Raw genomic sequence first — 26,469 nt, forward strand, 5'->3', positions numbered from 1 at the left:
AAAGATAGCCTTTAGTCCACTTACTGCAAGATATGGGAGATAAGCAGCCAATGATCAATAGCATGTGGACTTTCCTGATCTTTCCCGTATATCGGCTTTCTGCAGGATCAGATGGATTAGGAGAAACCGCCAGGTACTAATCCGAGAATGGCTACTTAGCTTTAGCATGTTACCCAGATTTACTGTGTAGACCATCACCATTTTAACTAAAGCTAATCTACATTCTGCACAGACATGCACATTCAACATTTTCTTTTTCCTTCCCAATGTACTCATATGACTCCCCTAGATAAGATCTCATGAATCTCCATCTGCGCTCCATGTTTTTCCACCTCCCTGAACCTAGAAACACCCCTGCTGTGCTATCACAAACCTGCACATACAATCAATATGTGGCCTTTTAGTCTTTGATTCTCCATGGAGAAGCTTTCATAGATCAATGTTCAACCTTACTGCTCCAGTGGCTCGATGGAAAAGAATAAAAATATCACATTTGCAGGTGTAAGAAGCACCTGTAAATCACAGAGTTAGATGGATGTGGATACAGTTCTTCTTTTTTTCCTTTATGTTTGTTGACTCAAGGGATTGACCTGGTGTAGGTGCCAAAATTAGGTGATAATGAGGATAATTAGGTACAAAGGAGTTTAGTGTGTGTTTGTGATAGCTCTGTCTATCTATATCACAGAACCTGATTTCGCCAAGTACAACATGTTCCTGGATCAACATCTTTATTGATCCTGGAACAACATTCCAATCAACCAATCAGATTTGAATGACAAGTTTACAGTTTATGTCAAGTTTAGTCTTACAATCAGGATTAAATTTTCATGCAGAAATGTTGTTCCAGGATCAACAAAATATGTTGACCCAGGAACACGTCTAACTCTGCAAAATCAGGACGTGCCTGTCCGTCTGTGTATCTGTCTATGTATCCATACATTCATCCATCCATCCATCCAAAACATTTTTTTTTTAAACGAACATGAATGAAAGTAATAATAGTAAGACAGATGTTGATTCAGTAACCACTGACGAATTCAGTGAGTTAATTCAGACAAAAAAAAAACCCACAATAATTCGATCTGGTAGCTTCGGAATAGCATACTACAGTAGCATATTAGTCTATTACAGTATTTCTTCCAAAAATAATGAGAGTATTATGCTAGTGTGCTACTCTGAGTTCAGCCTTCATTGAAAAAGTACCGCTTATAACAGTCATATGGTCATGAAAGTGTGCGCACAGAATACTTATGCATGCATATCATGAGTACAACTTGGTAGAAAGAATCTTTTTTTGCCATTATTTCACTTACTTTTACTGATGTCCTGCTGCTCAGAATTATGTTACTCAGAGATGTGTTATTGAGCAGCTAGACCACATACTGACAGTCATTCGTCAAACACCAAGAGCTCATGCGATTAGAAAGATGGAGTGGATGAGCAACTGAATGTGTTTATTGACCGAAGCCTGACTCCTCCATCCTGGTGGAGGTCGAGCAGTGTCTCCCTCAGTAATGAGGAATCATTGAAACTACATTCACTGAGATCCACTATCACAACTTGAAGTAATTCCAGAAGGTTTCTGGCTGATATTGAGGAGAGAGGAGATTGTGTAAGGCTCAACTCCACAACATGCCTTGAATTACAGAACCTTGAATCACAGGAGCTTGAAGTACATGTGATCTGAAATAATTCAGGAATGAATTTTGGAATACAGTTTGTTGTGTATGTTAATATGTTTATGAATACCATAATACTGTGAACAAATTAAGTATGGAAGCTTGTCTCCGGGAATTGCAATGTAATATCTTGCAATTCTGACCTTTTTTCTCAGATTTGTGAGATATAAACTCATCATTGCAGGAAAAAGTCAGAATTGTGAGATAAAAGTTGCAAGTTTTCATAAGTAGGAAAGACTTGTTAGGAGAAAAGTAATAAAAATCTAGAAAGAAAAATAGGTCTTTCTTAGAAAGTGTGAAAATAAATATGTATAAGGGAAACCACAATGATGACTTTGTTTTATCCCGAGTGTTTGACTTCACAAAATCTCCTCAATCAAAGCAAATGCTTTCTCTCAGAGAAAACAGAAACACAAGATCCATAGAAATACTGCAGGCAATTTTCATTCCAGAAATTGATCAGTATTATTTTTGGATGCCTGTATTGATTGTCTTTTTCTCTTCTTTTGTAGCTTCCTGTACGTAAGGTCTCAGCTGTCTGGTGTTGTGGATGGTCTGTCTACCTCTAACCCAAACCAGAAGGGATTCTGTTGGCTCAGAGCCTGTTAATGAGAGCCTAAAGCAAGCAGAGTAAAGGTTCACACACAGAGTTGATAAAATGGGGTAAGTTTTTATGACTAACGTAAGAGACTAACATACTGCAATCCTCCAGGTCCAGTCACTCGGCAGAGTCCTGCAGATACATGTATGGCCTAACTGTACAATTTAAAATCAATCAGGTGACCTGATTAGTTAGTCACGAATCGGACTGATCCAGTCCTCAGGTTTTAGTTTTTTGAATCTCCTGTATTTTGGCTTTTGGCATCTGTATTTGGCAGATGGGAGCGTCTGTCTGTCTGTCACACACAGAGAGGACATAGTGGGCCCGGCGTGAGCTGATCCTGTGCCACATGCTCATTAAACAAGCTCCTTATGCTAATTGACTGTTTATTCACACGTCAGCAGTTTTCAAGCACAAGCGAAAGAAAACACTGGCAGTGCTATTGAGACAGTGAGTCTACTCGCCCACGAAGATAAATCCTCCCTGCGCTCCACTGTACAATTCACAGAAAAACAAAAAGAGGGGATTCGCTCTCCTTATCTCCCAAATGGAGCGTTGAAATTAGCCTGATAATACCAGAGGGCTTTCAACAGCTCCATTTTAATTAAATTGGGCCAAATATTAATTGAACACCTGAACATGCTGGGCTTCCTCCACTTTTTTTTTTACTAAAAATCACTAGTTTCCTGGCTTTTTTCAGTCTAATCACATACCATTGTTGTTTTCTGACAGGCAAGATGAATATTCATATAGATGGATTTGGCTGCCTGAAATGATTGTGACATGCTCTTTTGTAACTCCTGGCTTGACCCTGATTTCTGTTTAAGATTGCGGGTCGGATATTAATATGGCCCAAAGCAAGGCAATTTGTACTAATTACTGCAAGAGAAGCGCTATCCTAGCTAATCCAGAGTTCTCATCTGATTAGTGGAACAAGAGCCCTGGGCGAGTGTTGTGGCTCTATTCATTACTGTCCCTTCTGATTTTCCTCCCTCTTGGTTTTATGTTTTAATTCCAGACATGATTCCCCCTACCATTTGATTCATACAAAAGAACGAGCCATTTTTAGAATATTGATATGATTATACAAGTCAGGAACTATGCATCATGAGCATTATAAATACTGCAGTGATTATTGAACTATTAAATGTACTGGTTTTACCTTAAGTGTAGTTTTGTCTTTGATGGGATCATTTGATGTGATATAGATTAATAAAACCAGTTCTGTGGTATGATGAATATTGTTGTGCAGTATACACAATCCATTTTTAAATATGTGAGAAATGTTGGGTGAATACACCCTTGAAGGGCACTAAGATAGGGAAAGGGAGAGCTTGTTGCAAGCACAAGCGAGCAACTGAATCCCTTACATACAAGCCATTAGCACAGGTTGCATACAATCGTGGCTTCAAGGAAGTAATTTTGCATTTTCAGGATCACCTATTGGAATCCTTGGTAGCTAGGGGTGTAACGGTACACAAAAATCACGGTTCGGTACGTACCTCGGTTTTAAAGTCACGGTTCGGTTTATTTTCGGTACAGTAAGGGAAAGAAATGCAAACATTAAACTGCAGGTTGTTTATTACTATAAACTTTTTTTAACAAGTTGTTTACACTTTTTTAAACACTTTTTAATAAAATATAATAAAATAGATATAAAATAAAAAAAGAATAAGAAATAAAATACTGCTGCAAAGTTCTCCACTAAATAAAACACTCTCAGTCTCAAACCAATATCACATAATAAAATATAATGAAAAATATAAATAAATAACTATGATTACAGTGCAGGAACAGAAAATAGCCCTATATTAAAATAATATTAAACAAATATATTAATGTATTATTATTTTTCAATAATCAATCAACATAATCAATTTAAGATTTTTTTTTCCCACTTTTTTAATAATTATCAAAATAAAATATAGTCCAAAGCTATTATTACCAGAGCATGTGATCAGAGCAGGTCATTTTACCATTGTTGCCAGCATGACTATACCAGCTCAGCAAACAGAAATCTAAGTTACTACTGAGAAATTTCACCTTATTTGAGCGGACTTTTCTTTTCCAGTGCGTGATCGGTACATGATTGGAGTGTTTGGGCCGTTAACGACAGAGCAGAACGCGCAGCGCAAACACGGACTCGAACATTGAGCAGAGAGCGCAGCGGGTCGTCGACACACACACACACACACACACGCGCGCGCGCGCACGCACGCCACGGAACGGAGAGTGCGGCGGCGCACACGAAGCGGAAAAGCTTTTTTTCGGCCTGCAGTCTATTTCATTGTTACAGTGACGACGGGTAAAACACTGGTAAAACCAGAGAATGTCTAATAGGAAAAAACATTTGAATCAGCTGCAGGGCGGGATTTGCGCTGAACGCGGAGACTTCCGCCACTTAATATGTTCGTGTGGAAACACGAAAATGTACCTATGTTCCGCACACAAAATATTGCATTCAGTCATTCGGTACACACGTGCACCGAACCGAAAGCCCTGTACCGAAACGGTTCGGTACGAATACACGTACCGTTACACCCCTATTGGTAGCACATCCTCATGATTAATTTTGTAACCTGAGGAAATTTTAAATCTCATCTGGTATTTTAAAATCCTCAATTGCTTACGTATACCCAAGGATTATCATTGGAATATATTTCTTATGTATTTGGAAATGGGAATTTTTTTTTTTTGTTGACAAAACGCGCCAGTTTAAAAAAAAAAAAAATTATTTGCCACAACAGTCAGCTATTAACAATATATAAAAACCCATTTATGCTGTGTGAGAAAACTTGTCTTTTTAATGTCATTGTACTAAACCAAAATAAATTAAAACCCAAAATATTATCTTGAAAATATTGACTTTATAGTAATGCTGTATTATGTATGTATTTTTTCTACTTAGAATACTGTTAGATGTATAAACCTAAAGTATATGTAAGTAGATTAGTATTAAGAAAAACATGTTTAATTTCGATTAATTTGTATAGCGTTTTTATTTAGCCAAGCTAAAGGTGGACAGAAAAGCTAAAGTGGACAGAATTTATAATGCAAATGAACAAGACACTTTCATTGTTTTTGACCCTTTTAACATTTTTAACTACCAGGTGTTGTTGAATTACTGATGTTGAGATGCAGAGAGTATGACCTTGTTCTTCTGATGTGATGCCAATGTCTTGTCTGTAAATTTTTGCAGGGCTGTGATCCTAGTGCTCCTTTCTGGAATATGGCAGCTCCTTCTGTGGCCATGCCGGATGTGAAAGCTTCACAATGTGAGTACTCCCCAGCAGGCTCTCCTGCAGGCTGCAGCATGGACTTGTCCATGGACCTGTCCGTCCTCAGCCCCCCGCTGTCTGCTTTCACTCATCATGGCATGCCCCCCTTCCCTGCTCAGGATATTGTGCCAGGCCACTGCAACAACAACAATGGTCTGCTCAGCAACCTGGGGCTCTACTGCTCCACCAGCAGTATGCATCCTCTTAAACAGCCTGACGGTCAGCCTGGCTATGGGACAATGCGCATTCCACAAGGCTGCGTGAACACCAGCAGTACCCGACTTTACCGCAGCCTGGAAAACCTGCACTGGGCTGCTGTGTCCGACCCCAATGTGTATCCTTACAGGAGTGTGGACAGTGAGTTTATTCTTCATTGCACTTCAAGCAGCCACTGGTACGATGGACCTCCTCAGGGACCACAGGTATATGGCTTAATGCCATCCCTCGACGGAATGGCGATCTACGGCCGCCGAGGAGTGGTCAGAAAGGATATACCGCTCTTCCCGCAATGGCTTTTACCTGCGGTTGAGGACTGGGGCATGAACGGAAACGCCCGAAAGGGTCTTCGAGACAAGCTGCGGCTCCAGAGCACACGTGTGACGGAGCCCCACAAGCCCTTGCGTCCTCAACCTGTGCTTGGGAATGCTCCTTGTCCGCAGTATCCTTGCAATCAGGATGCAGCAGTTCGTCTTGGGCCGGCATTGTTGCAAACGAATGGACAGCAAGAGTTGAGTGCCCGTCGCATCACCAGTCCTGAGGAGATCAAACAGGAAGCAATGCGACGACTGCAGCTCCGAAGGCAAAGAAGCACCCCTAACCTGGCTCTGAACTCCAGACAGGAGTCTAGTACCATGAGTAAAGCTCATACCACAGAGCCCATCTGCACTAACTCTGCCCAGTCAACCCCCGAGAGGAAAAGACCCCCGGTGGGCCGCCTGCACATACCTACATTTGAGGAGTTTAAGAGAATGAGGCAAAGGGAGGGCAGTAAGAACCACAGGTCCTCTGAAATGGTGAGTAGCGACAAGCATAGAGAGGAAAGACCACAGACAGAGGAAATGCAGAGTGTGGAAAGGACTGAAACCGACGTCAACACCGCTCAAGCTTCGAACCATCCTTGCGGAGACAGGGGAGGAGAGATCTCTGAGCCCAGTTCCACCACAGATGTCCCGGGAGGACCCATCTGCACAGGCCCAGTAGCTCGCTCTCCATTACACCCTCAAGCTGCTACAGGAAGAAAGGAGGAGACAAAGGGCCCAGAAGGCCCTGGGGCCACAGATGTAAATGTTCTTCCCTTCCCGCCCCGCAGGGAGAGTGGCGATGGCCCATCCAGCTGCTGCCCCGCAATCCTTCTGGACGGCCAAGATCTTTCCAGCTACGGAGCCAAAATCTACAAAATAAAGGATGGCTTCCTGGGATCCGCCCTGGACCTTATCAAAAAAAGGTGAGTGGATGAAGGAGCAGATGTATTGGTAGTGGTACACTTGTGCATTTACTTAGTACTTAAAGTTGCAATGTTACAGAAGTAGTGACAGATCATTTTATCTGGATTGTGAGATACACCCGAGAGAATTGGATTATTGAAAAAGAAAAGAAAATGTAGGACGTGGACTTGGTTCTATTCATTGGTTGTTGATTGGATGGACAAAGATCTGAATGTGAGCTTGAGGTTGTTTGTAAGAGAGGGGCGGAGTTTAAGCAAACTAAATTATTGGGGAAGTCAGGCATACTCCACAGGAGAGAAGTCTGTCATCTCAATGGAAGATCAATTTATGACATTTTGAAGGAAACTTATGCCTTTATGAATTGTTCACAATAAGATAATTAAGTCGCATTTAGAGAATAGATTGGGTATTAATAAATGTCTGACATTTGAAATCCAATACACTTTTTCTAAATGAATTCTAAAATTTAAATCAATAACTTTAAATGGCACACGTGATTTAATGCACCTCAATATTTTATTGTTATTCATATTAATATTTGACAGTTGTTTATGAACTGAGTGTTAGAAGATAATGGCAAAGGGAATTGAAATGTAAAAATAGAGGAAATGAGCGTAAACAATTAAATTAAATATATCCATCAAATATCTTTTTCAAATATCAGTCAAATCAATATATATCCAGTATTGACCATTGCCAATTAATTAAAAATCTCTAATATTTGCCAACATTTTGGTACCATGTAAGTTATCATTTAGAGTTTAGATGGGAAAAATAGTATGCTGAGTAAAAATGGACATCAGCTGGACCAGTGTATCAGTTTTGCTTGTTAACTGTGAAAATGAATCCAGCAGCGTTTGGATCAGTATTTGTGTTGGTATTGATTTATTCCAGCATCTCTGCACAGCTTGTATACAGAGAAACAGAGTGAATGTATCATTACTGATGTGATTCTTAATGTCTTAATTTATGTCAGGCACACAGTGGAAGATGTGATATTTGCATATAGTGGCATATTCTATGATGATTATCAGGTTTAGCTATATCAGGAATGTGAAAACATTAGAAATTCTCTTAAATATCCTGCCCTAATCAGTATCTTTGTCTTGTTTTCCAGTACCAAATTGCAACCCAACAAAATCCACAGACTAGATTTAAGTATAAACTTCATTTAATTTTGTTAAAGCTTCAGGTAAATTATTGTTGTTTTATGGATAACATTACTGGAAAACAAAGATGAAGATTTTTGTAGGAGCAACAACCTAAGGTAAAGGACTGGATGCTATAGCAATAAACCCCATTAATTCCCCACAGACATGAATCACACAGGCAGTAACTGTATTATAGTGATTCTTCGGTGGTTGTGTTGTGCTGTGGCGGTTCACACCTGTCCACCAACAGCACGTTTACTCAAAGAATCTCACAAGTGTAAAATATGCGAACCTGACAGGAATTTGATTAACATAACAGCACATAACTCTGGCCCTGACAGTCTTCTCAAATTTAGCATGGATGCATAAATCCGTATAGATTTTCCTTCAGCTGAATTTGCTCCAGACATAGTACAGAGCTTAATTGCGGGTGCGTCAGAGGCTTTTCAACACTGCAGAGCCTTTCTCTAATGTTATGTTCCTCCAGGGCAGGAGTTCAATCCAGGCTGTGAACCGTCTAAATATAACATCCAATATCCCAGCTGTACCGTAGTGCCTCAAGTGTGGGTATTCATTTACTACAGAGCAGCTCGGGGGCTTCCAGGTCGTTTTTATGAGACATTTATATAGTTATTTTCATTTATTGTGTGCTTGATAGAAGAAAGAAGAACAAGTCACATGGCATAGTTCTCATTTAAGCTTAAAGACACTTAATCTCTTTGACTAGAATAGAGGAACATTTCATAAGAAGGTTATTGCCCTGATACAATTATTATTATTGTTTTTATCATGGTGTAAATGTAATTTTTGTAGATTAGTTGAGTCAGTATTGTTGGACAGGATGCACATTGTACCTTTAAATAAATAGTGAAAATGCTTTTATCTTAGCCTGACATTACACTGGAATAACTTAATAAATTATAAAATAATTTAGGGGGAAACATTCAGTGAATGAATTCACAGAGCACTGTTGAAATGACAGGCAATATACAGTGCTGGTCAGAATTATTTGCCCCCTTGGTAAATATGATCAAAGATGGCTGTAAAAAATAAATCTGCATTGTTTATCCTTTTGATATTTTATTTTTAAAAAAGCAAAAACCTAACCTTTTATTGAAGTAAAAGAATTGAAAGTGGGGGAAAAATCAAATTATGAAATAAATGTTTTTCTCCAAAACACATTGGGAACAATTATTTGCCCCCTTTTATTTAATGCTTTTTGCAACCTCCTTTTTCCAAGATAACAGCTCTGAGTCTTCTCCTATAATGCCTGATGAGTTTGGAGAACACCTGACAATAGATCAGAGACCATTCCTCCATTCAGAATCTCTCCAGATCCTTCCGATTCCCAGATCCATGTTGGCGCTTCTTCTCTTCAGTTCAGCCCACTCATTTTCAATAGGGTTCAGGTCAGGGACCAGGGATGGCCATTGCAGATGCTTGGTTTTGTGCTCAGTGACCCATTTTTCTTTTGATTATTTTGTTTGTTTTTGGATCTCTGTCATGTTGGAAGATCCAAACATGTCCTGTTATAAGATTTAGCACAGGCTGTCAGGGTTTTATTTTTTATCTGTTGGTATTTGATCGAATCCATGATGCCATGTATCTGAACAAGATGTCCAGGACCTCTGGCCACAGCATTAAAGATACAGCAGAGTATTTCATTTTACACATGGGGTACTTTTTTATCCCTGTATGAACCAAACCCATATTAAGTGTTTGCTGCCAAAAAGCTTTTTTTGTTTTGTTTCATCTGTCCATAGAACATTTCAAAAGTAACTGACACTATACTGGAACTTCAAACGGGACGGGTTCTATGGTCAGATCAAACAAAATAATCCTGGACATCTTGTTCAGATACATGGCATCATGGATTCGATCAAATACCAACAGATAAAAAATCTAAACCTGACATCCTGTTCTAGAAATCTTATAACGGGCCATGTTTGGATCTTGGAGGTTGCAAAAAGTATTTAATAAAAGGGGGCAAATAATTGTTCCCATCGTGTTTTGTAGAAAAACATTTATTTCATAATGTGATTTTCCCCCCACTTTCAATTCTTTTACTTCAATTAAAGGTTAGATTTTTGCTAATTTCTTTGATAAAATATCAAAAGGATTAACAATGCAGATTTATTTTATACAGCCATCTTTGATCATATTTGCCAAGGGGGCAAATAATTCTGACCAGCACTGTAACTGCAGTGCCTTAATGATTATTTCATTCACGTGTGAAAGACATTGGTTTTATTGTCTCTTTCAGAGCGGGATATTAATTACTGTCAGTCCACGGCTACAGGTTTGTGGATGAACTCTTCCACATTTTATTGTTAGAATTAAAAATGACATTAGACCACGGCAGCGATTAACATCTGCATTTTGTGATTCTTCTTTTCCTAGTGATTCTTCTATTCCTAGTGAGATGAAGGCTTCTTTGTCTTTGTGTGTGTTTTCTTTTGAATGCTTCAGAGCTCCTCGTTGTGCTGTCAGCACTATTCTCAGATGACATTTATGCAAATTTATGACAGTAATGAGTGCAGCATTATCAGACATTGAGGTACTGAAGCATTAAAGGAGATGGAAGTGATGTGGAAGAGGCAGTTAAGAGCTTATAACAAAATAATCAAAGCACCTGTTTTTAAACCCAAGAGACCGCTGTATATGAACAATGACTGAGACAAACAGCTGATTAATATGTTTAAAACAACAATGAATGTGCATCCATCAGCAATCATCTACAAATGTATTACTAATCTTAATATTAGTTTTTCATGTCTTTGATTTGATACACTGAAAACAAATTTTTTTAATGTTTTTGAATGCTCACCAAGGTTGCATTTATTTAATCAAAAATATAGTAAACATTTTTTTCGTGGAACGCATTAAAAATAGCCTGTTTAACGCAATTAATTTAGCATCCATTTTTCCCGTCATCCTTTAGCTTTCTCTGACCTTTTCTGGTCTGTTCCATGCTGGTGGAATGATCTGCCCAACTCAACCAGAGCTGCTGAGTCCGTGACCATTTTCAAGAAACGGCTGAAGACGCATCTTTTTCGGCAACACTTGATCCATTAATACTAACACTTTATCTTCTATTCTATATCTATTATCTTTATAAAAAAATAAAAATAAAAAAAAGTATGCATACTGCATTAGATTAAACTGGGAACGGTCATAGCACTTGCATTTTGTTGTCCTATTGTTTAACTGCTTCTATTGTTCTCATTTGTAAGTCGTTTTGGATAAAAGTGTCTACTAAATGAATAAAAAATAATAATCATGGCTCTTATTCATGCAAATGCTTTTAAACCATTCAAGTGCGACAAGACACAAATTAGCTCGCTGTCATGACACGGCTGCATTTAATTCTCGTTCACGCTTGAATGGACAAAAACACACAAATTCATGCCAAAATGCTCATGTGCAGCATGTCTTAAAGTGACAGCAGCCTAATCAACCTGCTGCTATGTGTCATTAATGTTATAGGAATAGTTCATCCAAATATTACAATTCTGTCATCATTTACTCTCCCTTGTGTTATTCCAAATTCGTTTTTATTCATCTTTGGAACACAAGTTAATATATTTTTAATCAAATCTGAGCCAGTTTTGTACTCTCCATTGACAGCTACGCAACTACCACTTTGACGCTTCAAAAAGATTATAAAGAGATCGTAAAAACTAATCCACATGATTTGAGTGGTTTAGTCCACATTTTCTGAGGAGACATGATCACTTTATATGATGAACAGATTAAACTGAGGCTTTTATTGATCAGTGAACATAATCAGAAGTTCAACCGAACCTGCTTGACATGCGAGAACAAACCTCTTGCGGAAGCTCAAACATGCTGCATAACACACGAGAATGAACCTCGTCGGTACTTGCGGAAGTTCAAACATGCTGCGTAACACACGAGAATGAACTTCATTGGTTCTCGCACGCCAAGTAAACATGTTTGAGCTTCCTTTTATCATAACTGATGTGTGCTTTGGTGAATGTTTATATGTGAAATTAAATGAATCAAAAAACAAAAGAAAAAGAGAAAATCACTCACTGTTCTTGACTGAATAACTTTTGTAGCTTTAATAAAAATGTATCTATATTTCATTTATAATGTATGCAGTGAAAACTGCGAAGTGATTGATAACTATTCAATTTCTGTATATTTCCAACCTGCTAGATCAAATATTTTAAATATACTCTCTTTGTTGTTTTAACATTAATTTAGAGATTGAATGTGAAGTTATTACAATATAAAAATATATTGAAAACTGGAATGTTAGGTGCAATTAATGACAGAAAAATGTGCGATTAATTCGTTTTTAATCGATTGACAGCACTAATTTGAATGTTAGAATGTAATTCATTTTTGTGAAGGCAAAGCTGAATTTTCCGCATTCATTAATAACAAGTCTCATTATCTTACAAAATGTATGACAATAAAAAATATAAATTTGATAAATGGTTAAGAAAACTAAATATTCTCTGAAATCAAATCATATTATCTTACACAGATCTTACACAGTTTCACTCTGCTATGTGATGTTATTTATTCATCGTCTGTGGTGTGTGGGGTCATCCAGATGCATAAGCTCCTTACTTAAAGGAATCTAAAAGATTGATTGTGCTCGTTCCCATTCAGAACCCTGTAGCGAGGAGTTCAGGTGTTAATGTGAATTGATGCGTCTAATTGCTGTCCACCCTGAGCCCCTCTGTGGGGCACTGGTCCTCCCTAGAGGGATGGGGGTTGACCGCACAGCACACATACGAATGCAGGATCAGGAATTGTAATTCCGATTTAACACTCCCATTTTCCGTCTTTGTGTTCTCTCTCCCTCGCTTCCCCAGCTGCAGTGCAGAGATTGCAGCCGAGACTCCCGTCCGATTGTCGCGTGAGCAGAATGACGTCACTAACATCACCGCTCCCCATCCCAGCCATCAATCTGCCCACGTTGCCATGACAACGTCGGCCTGCGGAGAGGAGGCTTGCACCGAGCCCACGGGACAACAGGGGAAAGCGGCGTCAGAATGCGTAAGGAATGCTCCCTTCTCTCTCACACTCGCACATCTCTGAATATCGCCTCTGTCATGCATGTATGTGAGCGTGATCAGCGCGCATGGGAGCCTGAGTTTGCAGGGGAATCTGCACGGTAGAGGCGACTGCAGACATGCAGCGGAGCACGCAGAGCCGCAGCTAAGAGCGACACGCAGGAAGGATTAGAGCCAGGTTTCATGGTGGTAACTGCTTTCCGTTCCTCTCTGTGTCAGGTTGTGCGTCCTGCCACTGCTGCTTGAGATGCCGACCTGCTCTTCATTGCGCCACGTTCATTCACGCCATTTGACTGGCTGCATGTTTTTAAGGTTAAGGGTGATATCAAAGAATGCTGGCATTCGTGTGCAATGTTGCTATGATTCATTGGTCAGCCCTTGCGCACAGATTCTTCTTCTGTCTCTGCATTTCAGTGTTTTTAATTAAGATAACTGCTGCCTTATTAATTATTCTGTACGTCACCTGAAGCCTTGGTGTCTTGTTTCTCGTACATTGATAACACTTGAGAACCTAATGCTGTCAAGTGACCTTCTGAGGGTTTTACGCCATAGATTGTGTGTTTTTTTTTATTAGATTCAACTGAAACACATTATGTACTGACTTCATTTTGGAATAGCTTTCTAGTGTTTCAGAGGTGTAAAAGGTGAAAGGTTATCAATTCTGTCAGTCAGTGTGAACACTTTTAAAGTCAACATGAAACCATTGACAACACATTTTATTTCCGCATTGTGCTGTATTGTTGAGTGAAATATGTATTTAAACTGGAAAATAAAATGATTGACCCGATTTTATCCTTGATTGGATCAAGAAAGTTCTCAAGTATTACAGGTAGTTTGAGGGAAGCCGAAAAGGACAGTTGTGTCAGGAAGTGAGTGTAGAAATGTGTTTCATAGAGTTTTATTTATTTAATGAAATATATTACAAAAGCAAAGATTTTTTTCTTCAGGTATATTATTCACAATAAGACTAGGAATGTTTTTTTAAAAAAACAAATAGGGTCAATATTTTAAATGGTTCGTTCACTCAAAAATAAAAATTATGACTTTCATCGGCGGAAACAAAAGAAAATTGAAGCATGTAACAAAACATTTAGAGAAATGTATCAGTCAATGGTAACCAAAAATGTTCAATTTTATTTTCATCAGAGGAAAGAAAGTCAAAATGTTTGGAACAACTTGAGGGTGAATAAATGTTGACATAATTTTGGGTAAACTATCCCATTAATAGTGACTTCCAACAGGCCAGTTTTGACAGGAAACTGGTTTTCTGAACCATTTCTATTGATAAAATATAAGCATTTTATGTCCTTGGAGTCTGTCAATAGACTTGTAAATGGGCATGAAAACCCACAGCAAAAAAAAAAATCCTCTTACCACCACAATATATTAAAAGCTTTGGTAATGTAACACTCTTTGAATGTACTGTAATGCAGTGACTCTGATCGATATCTGAAACAGTTAGTGGTTCCATTAATTCTCATATGTGCTTAGAGATCAAATCTGCCTTCATTGAAGTTTTACACATACACAACTTTCCCTTTACACACATACATTTCGGAGCATTTCTCTGTCATGTGCACGGATGATTAAGAGATGTCTGTCCTATCGGCAGGTTTCTGGGGCGGGCTGCAGACGCTCCAGCTCAGATGCGGCCTATGAGCTGTCTGAGTCAGTGAGGGCCCAGCGTGAGTGCCGCCTGCGGCCCCACTACAGCGACCCCATGCCTGCAGACGCCACCAAGCGTAAACAGCTGGAGATGAAGATCGCCGCCGCGGCACGTTTGCACATTCATCGCAGAGAGAGGGACAGTGGTAAGACTCTTTCAACTGCACTCAGCTTTACTCACAGTTCTTGCTGTAAGTAAATTAACTCCTGTCCTAGTTTTGTTTTGACAATCCTTCATTTAAAAGAATTTTTAGGCTTGTCTGTAACCCAAGGGTATCACTTTAGTTGTTATCATGAGACTCTGCTACTAGGCCTTAGGTGGCTTACTGTAGTGCCGTCACATGCATGACCTGAGGACTGCTTTTATCTTTCTGCACCATCCATACTCTGTGTCTGTACTTTGTTTTGTTTGTGTTTTTACACGTAAAGGCAACTATCAAATGCATATCTTGCCAGCACCATATTGCTTATTTGCCATTATTTGTTATATTATAAATGTATTGGTATCATCAGAATTTGGATATATAATTGTTTTTGATTTTAGATTTAGATCATCGTGTAGCATTAGCTTAAAAGGAATACCGATAAATTATTGTAATTATTTAACCCTGAGCTCTATCCCAGAGGTCCATCCTCTGTTATAATGAGCCACTGTACAGTACAATTTGTAATAGCAGACTTTCATCATTTTCTCTTTTTTTAATTATAGATTAAAGAAAGTAGATATTTATCAAATCTGTGATTCATCAGTTATTGTAACTTGAAAATAATTTGACATTTTGTGTAAATAAGATGACAGTTTTCACCAAAATATTAAGCAGCACAACTGTTTTCAACAATAATAATAATTCATGAGCACTAAATTCAGCATATTAGAATGATTTCTGAAGGATCATGTGACTGACGACTGGAGTAATGATGCTGAAAATCCAGCTTTGTATCACAGGAATAAATTACATTTTAAAATATATTAAAATAGAAAACATTTATTTAAAATAAAATAAAAACATATCTCAATATTACTGTTTTTCCTTTGCAGACATACAGTAAAGGGACTTCTTTCAAAAACATTTAAAAACTGAATTCAAACTTTTGAACAGTAGTGTATACTAAAAGGGGTGTAACGATACCCTCATGTCACGGTTCGATACATATTACGATACTGACCTCACGATACAATATTATTGCGATACTCCAAGACATATGATGAAAGGTTAACAAAAAATGTACTGTTGATTAAAATGCTAAATTTGATATTACATTGTGGGTGTAAATTAATAGGCTTGGACTTGTTGCTGGTAACCCAATGCACAGGACAATATTGACACCAGAATAAAAATATTCATGATTCTGAAGCTGAAGCTGAAAAAACAGAATTATGCTTGCACTATCACTGACTAGATATATTTAAAATAATGTAGGCCACTTTTTACTGGTAACATAAGACATTTGGCAATATCAGAACCCACAAATATTTCCTCATTGCATTATTATACATTATATTCAACATTATATATAGTAGTTTAATGAAGTACTGACACTAAAACTCTGAAAACTTGAATTTTTTTCTCACAAAGTAATTTTTATTTTGGGTGCACTATACACAATACATATTGCACTATCCACGATAAATATTGTTGCATTTTTGTATTGTGATATATTGTGACACAGTATATTGTTACATCCCTAGTATCCACTATTTATACTCAATTTTACTGATGCCAAATAAGTATTGGCTTATTGTATAACTTTATGGGGTAGTTTAAAGTTTAAGACACCTCAAATGCATTGTCTTAAATATTAAAATATTGAAAAGAATATTTACTGTTACTTTTTGTTTTATCTTTTCTGTTCCAATGTATATGACTTTAAAAATGTAAAGAATTTTTAATTATTTTATTAGACTTTTTTTTTGATTATCACAAAATGATTAGAGTAAGGGTTGTTATGAAATTCTGAGAGCTGATCTCCTGATGTTTGTTTGTTCCTTGTCATCAGTGCCAGGCACAGCCAGGGGCCGCTCGGAGCCCAGAGGTGAGGAGAGGAGCAGGGGCCTGGGTGTGAGCCGCACAGCACAGCACCGCTGGAGTACCGTCAGCAGCCTGAGCGCAGACAGTGGTGTCGTAGGGTTGAGCGATGAGCGCGAAGACGAGGAAGAGCCCCGTCGTGCCCGCCACAGTGCCGGAGCTGAGGTAGAACGCGTGGACAGCGGCATCGGCCCTGGATTGGCTCGGGGCTGGAGGAGACCCACGCCATCCCTCAGGACCTGGGAGGTTCAGCAGCCCTGTCCCGACTGCGGACACAAAGAGGGTGCCCACGGGGAGGGTATGTGCGAACGCTGCTCCAAGCTGCGCACCGAGCGCAAAGAAGCCATCCTGGAGTTTCTCAACACTGAGTCGAGTTATGGAGAGGACCTGCGCATCATCAAGGAAGAGTTTTACTGCCCCATGCAGAGTGCAGGACTGCTCACAGCAGAGCAGCTGGCCGTGGTCTTTAGCAATGTTCAAGAGCTCATTGATGTCAATGACAGGTTCACAGAGCATCTGCAGGACAGCATTGATCAGGCGTTTGATCAGGTATGGAGCACTAGTGATAGAGTTAGATATATTCAGCTTTAAAACTGTCAGTTAAGACATTTATATAAAGACAATTGTGTTTCAAATAAATGCTGTTCTTTTGAACTTTCTATTCATCAAATAATCCTGAAAAATATAAGCAGCATAGCTGTTTTCAACATCGATAACAGTAAGAAATGTTTCTTAAGCAAATCAGCATATAAGAATGATTTCTGATCATATGACACTCTAGACTCACTTTAAAATATATTAAAATATAAAACAGTTGTTTTAAATTGGAATAATATTTCACAATATCATGGTTTTTACTGCATTCTTGATCAAATAAATGCAGCTTTGGTGAGCAGAAGAGACTTGCCAAAAGGAAATCGTGTCAACCCTAGATTTTTTAAACAGTTTGTTTATATATTGTAGCGACCTTGCATTGTGCTCTCTTGATATCTGCATTGAAAAACCCACATCGGTGGTCACTACTTTGATTTTTAATGTTATAATATTATTTATTATTCATAATAATGAATCTTCTGTCTTCATACAGGGCGATGAGGACCTGCAGACTGTGTGCATTGGAGAAATCTTCTTGGAGTTTGTCAACATGCTTCCAGCATTTCAAACCTACTGCCTGCAGCAGTCCACATCTGTCAACATGCTCAACACTCTGGAGAAAGAAAAAGAGCTTCTTAGGTACACATATTACTTTCTCTAATTGCTTTTAGAAAGTACTGTAGATTATCCTCTTTATTTGCAAAGCCATTCAGGGTTTGCAAATAAAGGCAGTTAAGCATCAGCAGTGTAAGTAGATTGTTAGTTAGTAGGTCTTTTCAAATGTATTTCTAACCACGGCTCATCTATAAAATATTTTAATAAGATGTGTCAAATTACAACCTCTATTACCACCTGTACCTAATAATTTATTATTTTTGTGATTTTGCAATAATAGCTGAAAATTATACAGTAAGTAATGATTTCAAACTAACTTTTGCTGGAAATCAAAGGCATAATGTGATAGTTTACTTTTTTATTTAACTCATCATAACACCATGTTAGCTAGCTAGCTAGTGAACACTACAGAACTGTACTGTATGCCATATGAATTGTGTGTGCACTAACTTGGACGGGTTAAATGCATTGTACAAATTCTGAGTATGGGTTACCATACTTGGCCTTCACGTCATGTCACTCACTAAGATAACTTGGTGACATACTTAAATCAGCTCAAAACATTTGTACCCACAAGGAGGTATATGATCAATGAATGCAATTGTGACCAACTGGGCAAGTGACAGGTAACTTGCCTGAAATACTGGCACACTGGCTACTCTGCCATCTGCCCATCCTTTGTTGTGCCCTGCTAATGTGTTTTGCATTTTTAATGGTTCAGTCTTCAGTGTCACATGACCCTTCATAAATCATTCTAATATGCTGATTTGCTGATCAAGAAACATGTCTAATTATTAAAGGGATAGTTCACCCAAAAATGAAAATTCTGTCAGTAATTACTCACCCTCATGTTGTTCCAACCCCGTAAGACCTTCGTTCATCTTCGGAACACAAATTATTATATTTTTGATTAAATCTGAGAGTTGTCTCACTCCTCCATAGGCTTCTAAGGGACTGAAACTTGCTGGCCCAGAAAATGTATTAAAGACATCGTTAATATAGTCCAAGTGACTCCAGTGGCTCGATTTTAAGTTTATAAAGCGACGAGAATACTTTTTGTGCGCAAAAACAAACAAAAATAACGACTTTATTCCACTTTTAATTTCCTTCTCTCTGGGCCTCGGGTCTTTTCACGTAGTGTTTAAGCGTAGCGCGTCTGTGTTGTACGTCACCACGTATTACACATGACCAGCGTCGGCCAATAGTGAGCCTACGTGGTTGAAAACAGTAGTGTAGAAACAGTGATTTGTATTTTTCAGGATTATTTGATGAATACAACAGTAGCATATGCCATTAGAAGGAACTCTCTTAATTCTCACGTTTATGTTTCCTCCCTTGCGTCCTTCAGGATATTCCTCGACGTGTCCCAGAACGACAACACTGCGCTCAGGCGCATGAACCTGCGCTCCTTCCTCATGGCGCCGCTTCAGCGTGTGACCAAGTACCCGTTGCTGCTGAGTCGCATCAGCAAGGCCACCAACGAGTGTCATCCGGACTATTCCCGATTAAAAGAAGCCAAGAGCCGCGTGGAGTCCCATCTAGAGCACATCAACATGAAGACTAAACAGGAGGGGACCGCCACGTGGTCCTTGCGCTCTTTCCGGCGTGACAGCCGCAAGAACCGAGAGGTCATCAACATCGAGATGAGAGAGCTGTCGATGAAGACGGTGGGCTGGACGCGAGAGAGCACGCGCTTCATCATGGAGGGTGCGCTCCAGTTGGCGCAGCCTGCCGATGGCCAGTGGCTTAAGAAGGGAAGCAAATCCCTCAAATTCCAGAACGTTCAGGGTTTACTCATGGTACGCTCCCTGCGCACCGCAGAGGTGGTGACTGATGGGAGTCTGGAGACCTCAGAGACGGTGCAGGACGGTGTACTGGTGCTCATCAAGGACAAGAGCAGCGGGAAGTTCACTGTGTTACGGGAGCCCATCTGTCTGGCGAACTCCGTGGTGTCCAACGACCCCGACTGTGAAGACACCTTTGAGGTGCTGGACATCCGACGCGAGGCCTTCGTTTTCCGTGCCTCCGACAAACCTCGCACTCAGCAGTGGTTTCGACAGATAAAGAGATACGCTAGTGATCTGGGATCTTGGAGAAAACGACGCAATGCTCTCCCTAATATTATGATTAACACGACCCAGAGCCGGTCCTGAGACATCCCTCGTCCCTTCCCAGCATAACTCTGATGTAAACAATAATTTAAAAATGAATATTTTGTTGAGAAAACAGTATTTGTGTGGGGGAATCGGATCTGATTAGATGTACCTCCACCAATGGACTTTTAAATTGCAAGGTTTTACTGTGATTTAAAAGACTGAATATTAATATAGACCTCAAGGGGCACTTTGTATGAGTGGAAAGCAAATAAATGACATTTGGGAAGAGGAAAAATCCACTGTCAAGCAAAAAGTAATGCCTTTTGGCATACCAAAACGAGGGCCTTCTTAGGTGCCTCAATGCTGCACTTGTAAAACACTGATTGTACAACTAGTTTGCGACTGAGAAGAAACGTTTTCAGTTGTGAAATGGTTTTTGTGATAAGCATGAGGGAACATGTTTTGATTGGATGGACCTTATGTGGACTTTTTAGTATGCACTACAGAGTGGAAACCTGTGTTTTGTGTGAAAACTGAGGTAAAGCTGTTTTGTTTTTGGACCATTGTAATTCCCACTTCCTCTTTCTCTCTTCCATTAGCAACTATTTCCACTGCCGCCCAGGAGCAGTTCTCATTTTTGTATCACTGTGCTGGTTTACAAAACAGCAATAATATTCATTGTATTATGTAGCAACAGTAAAGCTGGTATCCTTGTGATCGATGATGTAACAAAACATTTTTGGTATGTTTTCTCCATGAATGAGGGTGTAGCATCAGACTAAACATCAAGTATTGCCACATTAATGGTTGTGCTGAAACCATCTGTGGCCAGATCCTGAATTAGAAAATGTCAGTTTGATATTACCCCCCACCCCCAAATTTGTAGTTTATAATAACAATGTTGCTTTCCTTTAATCTTTGAGGCGGATAAAATACGTGCCTTTGTTTATTTTATACTAAATGAGTCTACTATTTGTTCAAGTTTTCATTCTACGTTTACCTAAAAATTAGGCCTTATGTGAAATTATTGAGAAAAATATTATTTTTCAGTAGCTGCTGTACTATTCCAACTTTCCCATTGATATACGAACTGTGCTTTATGACAACCTTCTAAATGTTACCTGATTTTGTTTGATGCACTTTAATATGAAGGTCATAAAACTGGAGCGAGGACATTGTTCTGCAGTTTACAAAGCTTTACTGTACTTTGTTTTAAAGATTGTTTGAGCTTTAAAAGAAAATGAACCACAGTTGACTTGAGCAATAGCAATCAACCACATTCACCCTGGTCTCTCTCTGTGTGTTTAAAGTCAATTCTAATGGATAGATATGTCGCTATCACTGGATCTTGGCATTTAGGTTTCAACATGAATATTTACTGTTTTTCCAACGGCATTGATACTGTTAGAAATACCATAGCTTCCACATTACGCAATGAAAAGAGGAGTTGAACCTGCCAGAGGACTTTGTCAGAAATGTTACTTTTAACTGAGACCAATCGAGCTGTTAAATACTTTTTCCATTCTTAAAAATCCTAATTTAATATTTTTATTTTTGTTGTGTAAAATATTGTGAATTACAATTAAAAATGACAAGTATCCATCTCGCTCAACTGACTCCATGTTTTCTGAGAACATTATTCCCAATGACAATCTTTATTACACAGCATTATTGAACAAGCAAATGATTTCCAGTTGAACCACCACATGAACAGGCATTTCAAATGCTAATACTGTCAGATAGAAATCTATCTTTGGGGAGAAACAATAAGAATACAAAGCATTATTGTTGAAAATTACTAGGAACCATTTTAAGTAAAACATGCACCCACAAAGAACACACAACAAGAAGAGCAACAAAAAAGTCAATGCACTGAGAATCCACAAACCAAATAGGGAGGAACATAAAAATGTCCATAAATATTTACAAAGGAAAACAAATGCACTGTCAGTTTGCCCTTTAAAACATTTGCTTGAAAGTTTTATTGTTATTTTTCCAAAGCTCTTCCTGATACGACACTCTCTGCAGGTGGAGTTCAGCATGCAACAACATCCAGAACAACAGGGAAAGGAACATATGAACTGAAAAGTAGAAGTGATAAGCAGATGGTCAAAAATAAACAGCAAGACATCTCTTTGAACTTATTGATCCAAAAATGAAAATTCTGTCATCATTTACTAATCCTTGTGCTGTTCCAAACCTGTGTGACTTCCTTCTGTGCATCACAAAAGATATTTGGAAAAATGTTTCCACTGTTTTTGTTCATATAGTGAAAGTCAGTGGGGTCCAAAACTTAAAACCTTTTGACTTTGATTGTATGGACAAAAAATATTCCAACATGATCTTCAGTGTTCTGCAAATGTTAGTCAAACAGGTTTGCAGCGACAAGAGGGTGTGTAAATGATGACAGAACTGTTATTCTTGGATGAACACTCACTTTAATGGAGATATACATCAAAGTGTAAATATGGCACCAAAGCCGGCGCTTTAAGAAACTGATGATCTACAAACTCAAGATGTCTTTACAGTATGAAACATTTTGGCACAGGTTTATCAATTTTACCTTCATGTACACCTTAGCAAGAAACAATTAACGTGATTTAGTCAGTTACATTCAAGAAAAGTGCTATGAGTGTAGAAAACCGAATCTAATGAATCCGCTTGTCACATGTAGGCTTATATTTGTTTAGGTCAACATCAAGAAAGTGTCTTGATGTCATTACTGGTCAGAAAACAACAAACAGGCACATAACTTCTGTTTCTACCAGCATTTACCATTGTTTCCCTCTCTTTATCAATATTTCAGTATTAATTCTTAAATATCTCCCCCAAAACAATGATTCACAAGATAAATGGCCGAGACAAAAGCAATCAAAACTAGTAAAAAAAACATCCAATCAAAAATAACAGGCAAACAAATGCATCTGTACATAAAAACATCTCTGAACCGAAGTGAGAAACAGAAGATTTCCCCACTAAAACCTGAACTGATCTCTGTCCTGGTAGGCAGGTGGCTTAAAAAATACCGGGGCCTCAAAACCTCCATCACTTTCCTCCTCCTCTTACCACTCTGACCACGCTGACAGGTTTAACCATTCTTCCAGTCGTGAAGAATCCTAGCCACGGCTCTGCTTATTCTCCTCCAGTCTCCTGCTCCTTGGCAAGGCCTCGGATGGAAAGGTCGTACACCACCTCCTCTATCTTTTTCACATCGTACTTGAGGCCGTCATAGCGCTTGCGAAGAGGGTCGTTTTTTAAATTGAGCAAGCGAAAGCCAGAGTCAAGTTCATTGATAAAGTTTGAGATCCTAAGTGGACGTCCATAGTCCCCTGCGGTCACGCTGTTCACTGCCAGCCTGGACTAAACGAAGAAAATGCAAAAGGTACATTGTGTTTTTAATTTGTTTCGCATCAAGGTCACACAAAATCCACTATAATGCATTGCATTGCATTGCATATAAACTGTAAATGGCTTGTTCTGAGACACTGCTTATGATTTATGGGGATAATATATGGGGTGGTTGTGTACACACACTGCCGACACACATTTATGTTCAAACAAAAAGTCATTTTTGCATAATTAGGTCATTACAAAAATTAAACTAAACGAAAATTTGTCACTGCAAATTACTGTCAATGTAATCACTCATTGACACTTAATTCAAACTCCTTAATGTTAAATTAAATGTTTAAATACAGTAACAGGTATAATATTATTGATAAAGGTTATAAGATTGGTAGTCTGAATGAACTTGAGAGGGAAAATAAAAAAACGTACCAGCTCACTGGCCAAAATGAGAACTCCTGCTAGATAGTCTTCCACATCCAAATGAAACCCTTTTTCTCTGTCGACTTCAACTGCATAAGTGTAAAGTAAAATTAATCAACAACAGTCTCACACAAGTAGGGTTGCAAAGGGGTGGAACATTTCCGGTAAATTTCCACGGGAAGTTAAGCTGGGGAATTTTGGAAATATTCATTACCACGACAACCGCTTGCGCGTCCACTCTGAAAGTAACTGTACACATAAGAGACGGATGGATACATTATTTAAGGTTATTTCTATTCGTTAGAATATTGATATATGAACTTGTTGTCAAGTAAGCCCCGTTGCGAGCATGTGCGTCTCTCTAAACTTTCAGTGTGCTGCACTGCTCTAGTTGACTTCTGCGCCTTCCCCCCCGAAAATATCACGTTAATTTTGAAAACGTAATTCCTTTTGTGGATCCTCTTGGTCTTTCTTCATGTTTCTTTGACAAATATCAGTGTCTCAGTCTAACGCACGCTGCACGCGAGTTAACCACGCCTACTTATTTACATGTTGCGGTATACACGGAATAAAAAAATCTGTTACGGTTGACATTTTCTTCCGCGGTAACGATATATACCGTCATACCGCCCAGCCCTACTTATGTGGTAAATAAAGTTATGCTAGCTTATTTAGCATCTAATTTATCAGCTTGCTATCTACTAGATGAATACATTTGTATGTGATATTTGCAATTTAAACATTTAAATAAATATATAAAAATAAATAAATATATTTCCCCATAATATCATCAAAACGTACTTCACTTTGTTTAGTCCACAGGCTCAAATGTGTGCCTTCAATAGTCTTGTGCTTTGGGCTTCTGTACATGTGATGGAGGCATGCACAGTGCCAGTAGGGGGTGTGGTCTCAATAGCCATGCAGTAAGCAGTGTGCTATGTGCATGTGATTGAGGAATGGCATGGATATTCAAGTGTATTTGAATGGCATCTGTTTGTTTTAGTCAAGATTATGCTAAAATATATTTTCCTCAACTATATTTAAGTTCCCTATGAAGAGCCAACCCTCAACTTTGAAAATTCCCAGTTTATTCCTGTTTATTCCCATAAATTCCTGTTAATTCCCTTAAATTCCCATTAATTCCCACGGAAAGTTTCCATCTTTGAAAATTCCCATAATTTTGCAACCCTACACACAAGTATAGACAATTTATAAATAAACATGAACATTACATACTGGCAAGTATTTTTGCCACTTCTTCACGTGTAACCAAGGACTCGCTTTCCAGGTATACCACAAAAGCTGCAAGGAAGGCAAGTCGTTGAAGAACAAATCTCCAATGTTCATGATACCTAGGGAAAGGTGAGGATGTGTAAATCTTGAAATTTAAAAAAAATTGGGGGGAATTGCTCAAGAGGTATCTACACTAACCGGTAGTACTGTTCCGCAGGGAACTTAGTTTTCAGCTCTCCAGTGTGATTTCTCACAGTGCAGAACAGCTCTCTGGCCTTCAAACACTTGCTGGGAACTGGTGGAGGGAATGAAAACGCATTATAAAAGGCATCGTGTAAATCAATAGACTTAGATCAAGAATTTAAACTTGTCTTACTGTCTTTGAAACCAGTTGGTTGATGGACACTTTGAAGAACAGTGAGGATCTCTCGTGCCGTCTGCTCCAGAACTTGGACAACTTTTCTTATGTCCTAAAGGAAGAACATGGAAAGATGAGTCAGCCGACAGCACATGTGGATTAAACACGACACAAATTCATAAAGAGATCCGCTGAACTTTCTATAAAGACTTTGATAGCGGTTGCATTTTATAAAGTCTCATTTACAAGTCACAAATCCTCTGATAATATGACTGGCATATTATAATACTAGCAATAATTTATTCAGAGGTTTTGCGACAGTACATGATGAAATTCCAAACGGACTTCACATTGCTTCTTAAAACCCCATTCAGTTTTAGTATAGTTATTTTGCCAGTTTATGTGTCAGTGCAGTTGTTTACCTCTCGGATATCTTGATCTGCGCTCAGAAAGCCTTGGATATAGGTAAACATCTCCGTTACAGACATCTTCCAATGTGTTTTCTTGTGCGCTTTAGCTATATACTGTAATGATGCAAATGTACACTATTCAGATAACGTTAAGATGTAAACAGAGACAATTTATTAATTGTCTTCCTCGCGAACCAAACAGCATGCGGTTATAATTCAAATAATCAGCATGCACATTCTCATCCGTCCTTCTTCAGTTCGTCGCATGATAATGATGTAATGATCGTCTCTCTTGTCTCCTGGACGCCATCTACTGGCCTTGCTCAAATCCAACGCTTTCTTTATTTAGATTTATTTCTCAAAATAATTAAGCTTCTGACTTTTTAAGAAAAAAAAGAAGAAGAAAAAAACTTGAGCTGAGTTGCTAAGTCGGGGAAAAAAATATATATTTTAACTTCATAAATCACAAATAAATGACAGCAGTTATTCAGTCAGAAC

General features: G+C 38.6%; 2 protein-coding genes across 5 annotated transcripts in view; one reads left to right on the forward strand and one right to left on the reverse strand.

The window, feature by feature from the left end:
* arhgef49 (Rho guanine nucleotide exchange factor 49) overlaps window positions 1-21,765 on the forward strand; it is a 33,068-nt gene extending 11,303 nt beyond the window's left edge. For 3 of the 4 annotated variants that reach the window (XM_079881051.1, XM_079881052.1, XM_079881053.1), the window contains 7 exons: window positions 2,192-2,342; window positions 5,480-7,002; window positions 13,005-13,188; window positions 14,818-15,016; window positions 16,869-17,446; window positions 17,985-18,130; window positions 19,455-21,765. In XM_079881051.1, the coding sequence (XP_079737177.1) occupies window positions 5,510-7,002; window positions 13,005-13,188; window positions 14,818-15,016; window positions 16,869-17,446; window positions 17,985-18,130; window positions 19,455-20,259 (3,405 nt within the window). In that variant the 5' untranslated portion in view covers window positions 2,192-2,342; window positions 5,480-5,509 and the 3' untranslated portion in view covers window positions 20,260-21,765. Of the gene's footprint in view, window positions 1-2,191; window positions 2,343-5,479; window positions 7,003-13,004; window positions 13,189-14,817; window positions 15,017-16,868; window positions 17,447-17,984; window positions 18,131-19,454 lie in introns of those variants that run through there. The other variant, XM_079881054.1, reaches the window with a different exon arrangement.
* A 1-nt stretch (window position 21,766) lies between these two features.
* tsn (translin) lies at window positions 21,767-26,296 on the reverse strand. The gene is made up of 6 exons (XM_079881055.1): window positions 25,984-26,296; window positions 25,580-25,673; window positions 25,402-25,498; window positions 25,207-25,322; window positions 23,980-24,059; window positions 21,767-23,562 (listed from the first exon to the last, which is right to left on the reverse strand). Exons 1-6 carry the CDS (start codon window positions 26,047-26,049, stop codon window positions 23,335-23,337), a joined length of 681 nt encoding a protein of 226 aa, XP_079737181.1. The 5' UTR covers window positions 26,050-26,296; the 3' UTR covers window positions 21,767-23,334.
* Between the last annotated feature and the right edge of the window lie 173 nt (window positions 26,297-26,469).

The sequence above is a fragment of the Squalius cephalus genome (assembly GCF_949319135.1).
Source record: "Squalius cephalus genome assembly, chromosome: 9".
NCBI classification, from domain to species: domain Eukaryota; kingdom Metazoa; phylum Chordata; class Actinopteri; order Cypriniformes; family Leuciscidae; genus Squalius; species Squalius cephalus.

Coding starts and splice junctions, on each gene's coding strand:
- tsn (XM_079881055.1), bottom strand. CDS start 26,049: ATGTCTGTAACGGAGATGTTTACCTATATCCAAGGCTTTCTGAGCGCA. Junction 25,323..25,401: donor CCTGCGGAACAGTACTACCG/GTTAGTGTAGAT, acceptor ACCTTTCCCTAG/GTATCATGAACATTGGAGAT. Junction 23,563..23,979: donor TCATTTTGGCCAGTGAGCTG/GTACGTTTTTTT, acceptor TTCTTCGTTTAG/TCCAGGCTGGCAGTGAACAG.